General features: G+C 45.5%; 1 protein-coding gene across 1 annotated transcript in view; it reads right to left on the minus strand.

Annotated features, from left to right (window-relative positions):
* The window catches only part of FAM102A (family with sequence similarity 102, member A), a 32,705-nt gene that overhangs the window by 10,419 nt on the left and 14,101 nt on the right, over positions 1 to 8,185 (minus strand). The window contains exons 2-3 of the mRNA XM_009888035.1: positions 2,069 to 2,189; positions 1,714 to 1,743 (exon numbers count right to left, since the gene is read on the minus strand). Coding sequence (XP_009886337.1) covers positions 1,714 to 1,743; positions 2,069 to 2,189 — 151 coding nt within the window. The remainder of the gene's footprint in view (positions 1 to 1,713; positions 1,744 to 2,068; positions 2,190 to 8,185) is intronic.

Here is an 8,185-nt window from a genome sequence, read left to right on the forward strand (position 1 = left end):
CTCAGGGAAGGAGTTTCCGCTTTATCAGTCCTTCCTGTTGGCTTCCGCTCTATAACCCCTGACATTGAAGTGACATTAACGTCAAACCAAAAGGTGGGTGAGTTGATGGAAACTCTGTCTTGAGCACAAACAGCTCCATCACACTCAATGCCTGCTGAAGGGGGACCACGTAAAGAGGATATTCACAAGTTGCACTTTCTTCTACATCTGCTGCCACAATTGGCGTAGTTTTCAGCTGAATGAGTGTAGCTGAAAAAGGTGAGGACTCCTTGTTTAGAATGGGAAAAATAGTTGCACGAATATACGCTACAGACTTGTGCTAGAAACTTTATGAGTCCCAAGTAAGTCAGTTCTGCCATGAGGACCTGCCTGGACCAAGCCTGGTCCACAGGGTAAAACTTAAAGGCTTAATCACCCTGCCTGGTGTGACATCCCTTGCCTCTGTGCTGCTGAATTGCTTGGGTCATCTTCTGTTGAATTCTAGGAGAACACATCTGTCTTCTTCACAGGAGACCAAGCAAGCTACCAGCCCAAGAGATGACAAGTACTTGAGATTTGGTCTCCAATTCTGGGCTGGAGCAACTATGTGTCTTTCAAAACACAACTGCAGACTAAGTAAAAGGGAAGTAGGTTAGGACATGGCCTGAATAAGAGCTCAGGTTAACTCCACCATGGAGACGTGCCTTCAGGCTTCCTTTAATTCTGCATTTATAAATACTGTGGGAATCTTGAGGATGGACACTGCAGGAGGAGCAGGCTGATGCATTTACTTTGTCTCAGAGGCATGCCTTCCTCCAGCTATGCTGCCCTCGCTGGACAGGCAGCTCTGCAGAATGAAGGAATACCCTCCCCCCAGTGTGAAATAAGTGAAAGAGAAACTGATGGCCCTAGAGACCATGTCCTAATTAGCAACAAAAAAGGAACAGTGTGGGCAGCAACATTGCCCTCTATCACAGAGCACAGCAGTACACAGGAGTGAGTGCAATTCACCCTTCAGAGCCAGCTGCCTCCACAGTCTCAGGAAGAATATCGATTAGAAGAAATTCTTACAAGGTTGTGCGTGACCTGAACATCTGTTTATTAGAAACTAGCAGCAGTGACTCATTTTCAAACAAACATGGTTTCAGGCTCTGTGTGAGCTCAACTTCTAAGCCAACATTGTCTCTTGTTCCAGCACAAAGAGAAGGGGGTGGCCCATTGTCTCTCCCATAGCACAGGCAAGAAAACAGGGGGGAACAAAACAACCCCCCCCTGCTGATGAGTTTGGTTTTTGCCTCAATGTCTGTTGTGCTTTGGAAGGTGGTGATGTCTGCTGTAGGTTTCTGCCTGCACTCATGAGGCAGCACAGTGCCTACTCCAGCTACAGCTGGCTGCTGTGTTCTGGAGAAAAGAACTGGAGTTTGTGTTTCTTCATTAGCAAGATGTTGCCAGAAGCCAGAGAGTTCACATCTGACTCAGAACTTCCCCAAAGTTTGAGGACATGCAGATCATCTTCCCAACCCCCTTCTCAAATCCATATCCAGTGCAATCTGGATCCTGTCCCAGCAAGGCGATTTTTTTTGGAAATCACTTAACTCAGGCTTAAATTAAGAACTAATGACCGTTTCTCCAAACTGCTTCATGCAGCAGCCACTGGTTTCTAATGGGTGTAGAGCACTAACAGAAGACAACACCATCATCACTCTGCCATGTTTGTCCTTTCTGTGCTCTTACCTTTGAGTAGGTTTTTCCGCCCTTCAACTCCTATAATGGGAGACAAAACAAACAGGAAAAGCAGCTATTATATGTGCTGGGGAAACAGGGGGAAAGTCATTACTCAATCCTGGAATTTGCTCTCGGGATTTCACAAACCTCTGTCTCTCAAGCATTACCACCACCCTGGTCGCTCCCACTCTCTGTCAAGCACCCTGGCTGGAGAGAGAGGCTCCATTTGAATCACATCCTAGCCCAAACAATCCTTCCTTCCCACCACTTCCATGCAATTCTTCTTGCTGCCAAAAAAGCAGCTAGTAACCAACACCAGTACACTGGTAGTACTACCTGCCAGAAGCAGAAGCTAGATGCTCACCTTACGGACAGATACTCGGCAGATGCAGGGGTCCAGGAGTCCTGTGGCTGGGTTGGCACTCATTTTACACACAAAGGTGAATTTCTTTTTCCAGCGGACACAGTTTTCCTGAACTTCCTCTCTATGAGAATGCAAAAAAAAAAAAAAACTCAACAAAACAACGAAAAAACCCAGTCTTCAAATAAAGGTACAACACGAAATCAATCCTGAGTATTAAGTATCATTTTTAAAGACTGGCAACCTGGCCTGTAAAGATCCTCTACAACACAGTTTGGTCCACACCACCTGAAACTGCACCACACAAAGGTGTTATGTTAGCATCAAGTTTTTCACTCTTCAATACAGGTAAAATCCACCTAGGTTACAGGGAAGACTAATCAACTCATCAACAGAGTTTGCCTTTAAAATTCGCACAAGCTCTCCGACATTTCCTGCTTAGCTGGTTTAGCTCATTCATCGTCCGGCCTGGACAGAGCCAACCTCCACAACAGAACTGGGCTGAAGGTTCACAAGCTTATCTTCCTACAATATGCCTGTTTTGTACAGCCTCTGTACAGAAAACGTGCTATGTGTCCTGGACGGCTTGTCCTTACCAGGCAGCCATCCTGCTTCTTACGCTGGGACTAAGCCAGTGAGGACGGCCAGCTCGAAGGAGGACAAAAACGCATGTGGAAATGCTCCTGGGTGCATGCAGATCGGACCACGCCAAGGAAATGCTGTGCTTCAAATCATGGGGGGAGATTAGACTGTAACTGGAACAGAAGTGGTCACAGCCAGGGAGGAGGCACTTTTCCTTGCACAGCCTCTCACCAGCCCACCTGATCTCTAGGGTGAGTGGAGTAGCACATAGCTCTGGCACAGCCTGAGCCCTCAGGAGGAAAGAGAAGGCTTCTGAGTGCAGGAGTTGCACCAGGTATAGCTTTGGCTTCTGCTGGGCCCTTGGGGAAAGCTGGATTTTACCCTTCAAAGGAGGCAGGTTCAGCGGAGCCCAGAAACAAGGTGTGTGAGTCCTTCCACTGGGCTCTGGTTCCCCACTGATCCTCCGCAGGACCTGATCTGTTTATGGCTCAGAGCTTGGCCCTAAGCCAATTAAGTTCTCAAAGTAATGAGGCCCGGGGGGGGGGGGGGGGAAGTCACTTTTGACAGCTATGAGCTAGCAAGTTTGCATCTTGCTCTTATCTCTCCTCCTCAAACGGGACAAAGGGGCAAGGGCAGCCGATAAAGTGTTTGCTTTAGCAGGGAAAGGGAGGGTTCCCACCATCTGACCCCGGCACGGTGCAAGCTGGAGAGATCGGTGGCAAAGGGGAGAATGATCAGTCTTGGCATCGCCTCAGCTCTGCTGGGAAGGAAGGGGCAGAAGCCAGCGCACAGCTCAACAAGTCCTTCAGCAACCTCGAGGCGAGCCCAAAAGGACAGGTACCAGGGATGGGATCCCAACCCAGGAAGTCCCTGCAGTCCTCGGAGTTATTCTGTGTGACCTGAATGTGCTGGCCAAGGCAAACACAGAAAACAGAAAAGGTGCAGCTGACAAATAACTGAAACCTGTAACCCTCTGTAATGCAGATAAGGGCTGATCGTCCCTGTTAAAAACGTGGGAAAACAGAAGGCAGCAATTCCTTCAAGGCAGTGAACTTAAACTCCTTCCAGACAGAACTAAGGCTAGCTATTGAAGTCATTGAAAAGTTAGACATCTAAGTGCGGAAAGTACCTTTGAATCTGGGATTAATTCAAGATGAGATCTGGTTCTCATTGCTCCACTCAACTCACTCCAGCTCCTTCATACAGGAGAAGAAACACTTCCTGAGGGATTAAAAAGGCTTTGCCCATAATAAAATATTCACTGAGCCAGCCAAATTAGGCAAGTTAAATTTCGGATGCGAGGTGCCTTAAAGCCGACTTAATAGTAGGTATCTCAAATGACCTAAAGGAAAGAAAACTCAGATACTGATAAAAAAAGGAATTCAACAGAACAGAAAAACGCTTGAGAACACACACGCTTCAGAAATGCAAGGAAGGTACATCGGATGCAGAAAACACCAAGCATTTTAGCAGCACTAGTCATCTTTAAAAAGGAACCGCTATTTTCTAGAGAGCAAGGCTAATGCTAATTCTGCTAACGACAACAAAGCTTCAAGGTGAATCTTGGAAGGCAGCTACAAGCAAACAGTCTTCAGATCAGACAAGTACAACAGCCCATTGCTGCAAACCTCATTCACAAACGCAGCTCAGAGCTCTAACTCCTGCCACAAGCGAATATTGAAGTGACTAAGCCCCAGCTCCTGAACGCCTATTGCATGCGCCTGGCTCCCCGCAGCTGCTTCATCAGTAGGATCGCTCTAGCACGCGAGTTTCCTTACTCATGAGTTCTTGCTGGTATTACAATGCAGCTATGATTAAGCATCTGCTGGATGCTGCTAAGTCCAATGAAGGCTAATTACTTCAAACCATGGCAAAAAGTACTGATTAGTAATAGAGCTCCTTCATAGCTAAGTTGCTGTTAGCATAAGCTCTGCTAACAGACATTCTGCTTCTTATTAAGGATGTATGTTAGCTTTCCAAAACTGCTGTAGATACCACATGGCGCAAGGGATTAGAAAAAGGATTTGGGGGGGTTATGTTACCCACAGCACCGTGAACACGAACCCGAGTTGCAGGTGCACGACATAGCTTGGGGCTTTTTATGTCTTCAGAATAGCCTGCACAGGGCGGTAAGGAGTTTACAAGATAAAATTCAAAGCTGCTTTCCAGTCACAAGTTTCACAAGCATTCAACAATGACTTTCAACTTTCTTTTTCACTTTAAAGAGTGGCTGTTAAGGGTGGGGGCTGAGTCTGTATTGTTAGACAAGCAAGTGACAGCACTATTATTTCAAGCCAAACTCTAAAAAAATTAGTTCCACATTTCCAGAAGTTGGCATGTGGGGAAGCAATGGGCTTTGTCTATCCACCTCCCACCAAGCTATCGTTAGGCTGGTAATTAGAGAACACTAAAATAGGAAAAAAAAAAAGTGCACTCAGATGAGGAGCAGTTTTGTATTTAGTCCTAGAATATTCTCTGATGTACAATTAGGAACCATCACACTGAAAACAAAAACACACAAGAAGTGTGGTGAGGGCTGCACTGAGAGGCGTTTCCTTCCATCCTAATCACAAGGCACCTTAAAAACAAAGCAGAAACTAACAGCTTAAAACCAGAAGTGTCTAATTTTAAGTTTTACTCTGTATTTGGAGAGCCAGAAATAGATCAGACCAATGCCCGGTACTAGGTGCCAATTCAATGGGTCTTCAGAAGTTTTATTTTAAAAAAGCCGTCTGCACCATTTTGCAGAAAGACTCCCAGAAGGTTGAATCACTGCCAAGCTAAGCTTTGCCCTCTTCTGACTTGAGACTTATTCAAAGCTGTGTAATTACTCTTCTAGACCTAAATATACCTCCTCAGAATAAACTGATGCAACCCTGCAGCAGCTTTTGCAAAAAGCGAAGTTCCAGAAAGAGCTTCTCAGGTCTTCCAAGCCCAGAGCTGCTCACCTACCTCCAGCACCTTCACCAGCCAAAAGGGATAGTTTACTGCATCCCCCAGCCACCATCCCACCCCTCGAGAGAAGATTTACCAGAAAAAGAGCAATTAGAAGATGTTTGCCCATAGCTTGGTACGAATCCAAGTAACAGGAATGATGCACAACAGCGACCCACTGGTTTATCTACTTTTACAGAAGTAACAGTATGCTCGGTGAAGCCACCAAGGCCCCTCTGGGTTTGGGTCTCACACACAGCCTGACTGCAGCTCTGGAGACAGGCAGAGGAACACACGACAAACAGGTTTTAGAGAAGAGATGTTTACCAGTTGTGATTTTAGTGCCATGGACAGAGTAGCACTGTTACAGAAAGCCACAAAGCTCACTATGAATGTAAGTTAGCTAAAGCAAACACTTTTAGAAAAAGACCATTTATATGACCCATGCTATCTTGGGCTACCATGGGCCTCTGTCCGGCATGAAAACCTAGCTAATGAAACACCAGAACAGAGATTCAAACTTCTATTTACAGACACAAAGCTAAGTTGCACCCAACTGGCTATCATGCTTCAAACACACAACCCGCTGAAACATTTAGAAAAGCAGATGTTTTGCTCTTACTTTATAGCAGTAGTCACACATTAAGACAGTTAAAAGTACAAAAAAATGATAAAAAGGCCACAGGCTTACTGGGAGGGCAATAGCAACAAAAAATAGCTTTCTAACGCCAAGCATTTCAGTAGAGCAATGTGTCTCAGTCTGACGCTTCATGCACAGGAGCAGATGTGGGAAAACCTCAGGCTAAATGAGACACTATATAGATAAGCACACACAAAGAGCATTTTATTCAGATTTCCTCCTCCTCATCTACACAAAAGGGGAGGGCAAGCTTTCCTATTTCTGATGCCTGATCCACATGCTCACTGTCCTCCCTCTTGGAGATGTGGATCTGTGTCAGACCCTTCAAGCAGAACTAATCCTCCTGCCTGCTCGCAGCAGACAGTACTCTGCATCCTCCTTGCTGGTTCACCACTGCACAGGAGCACAACATCACTGAAGCAGCATCTTGATCTGATAAGGCACAAGCAAGATAACACCATTTTAAAGAAGCCAAGGAGCCAAGTCCCAGCTCAGATTCATTTAAGTGTGATGGATTGAAAAGCAGCCCTCAAAGGCGTCCCAACACACTGCAGCAGTGGGTCTTTTGGGGAGGAAGGTAACAACCTCAGTGACGCAGGTACAATCCCCTCAATCACAGAGGGAGGAAGAGACAAAAGAAATCAAGTTATTTCAGCAGATTGCATCTGAAGGGCATCTTCTACAGCATGTCTTTACACATATCTGCTTTCAGCTGCAGAGACCCACCATTAAGACAGCCTCATCTATTCCCCAGCACTTCTGACAGCTAAATTAGACCAGGATCACCAACACTCCCGTAGCTTGGCAAAGTCTGGAACAATCCTGCCTTATGCTCCAGAGAACATAGTTACTATTTTAACCAGGTTATCTAGTGCAAAACTGTAGGAGAGACCTTTGGTAGGTCCCTCGAACAGTCCCCCGAAAAACTTGTTTCAAAACTGACTTTCTAATATGCCCAGGTCAGTAACCACTATTCACATCACTGTGCTCACAGCATGCCAAAATTTATACCATCCTACAGACACAGCAGGTCCTGCTACAAACAGAGGGTCTAATCACTGCCTATAATGCATATAAAATATAACAGTGTGTGAATACATATATACACATATATATAATAGAAAGTGAGCCTTCATTTAGCCATTAGCTGGTTTAGATGTATGATCCAGAACCTGTAGGTATCCCCAAACAATGGGCTTAGGACAGGGCACTTCTCTGCAGCATACATATTACTAAAGAAATCTGCAGCTCTGAGGCTTTGCCATTCAGGTGCCTGGCAAGGAAAAGGAGACAAATAACAGCAAACAAGATGCACCATTGGCAGACAACACACCAAACAGCAGCATAGGAATGTACCACATTAGTAAAGGTTTAGGGCTGTCCTCTTTTTAATCTTGTTGTCAAGCTCATATAGGTAGCATATACCTCAAGCACAGGTAGAAAGCAGAAGCAAACACGATACAGCAATAGGTGCTGAGTGCTGGGAAGCTCAGTGGAAACGTATCCCAAGAACAAGAGGTGACACACCATATTCCTTAGAGAACGCCATACGGGATCATAAAAAACCATCTGGATACACGATGCATGGAAATCCAAGGCAGTTTAACCTGGATGCATACAAGTGCTTTATAGCAAGTTATTTACATGGAGGAGTTTTGCCTTCCCTGAGCAGAAGAACACAAAGGGCTGCAAGTAGCTCTCAACAATAAAGTTACTCTGTTTTGACTGGACTTACATCACGGACCAGAACAACTGCCAACCCAAAGAGCTGGATGTCTCCCTCACTGCAAACAACCCCGTATTCTCCAGCTGACAAGTGCTGGTTGTTGTGTAGTAGACATTAGCAGTTATGATGGAAAAATGGCTCAGAGACAGATGATGCAGACTGTGTTACTAAGAGAACTAAGCAAGCCTTTGTCATGTGAAACAAGACTTATTTGGATGTTTCAGTGCAAGTGTTTTGG

Source organism: Charadrius vociferus, unplaced genomic scaffold, assembly GCF_000708025.1.
Source record: "Charadrius vociferus isolate BGI_N301 unplaced genomic scaffold, ASM70802v2 scaffold56, whole genome shotgun sequence".
In the NCBI taxonomy this organism is placed as follows: Eukaryota; Metazoa; Chordata; class Aves; order Charadriiformes; family Charadriidae; genus Charadrius; species Charadrius vociferus.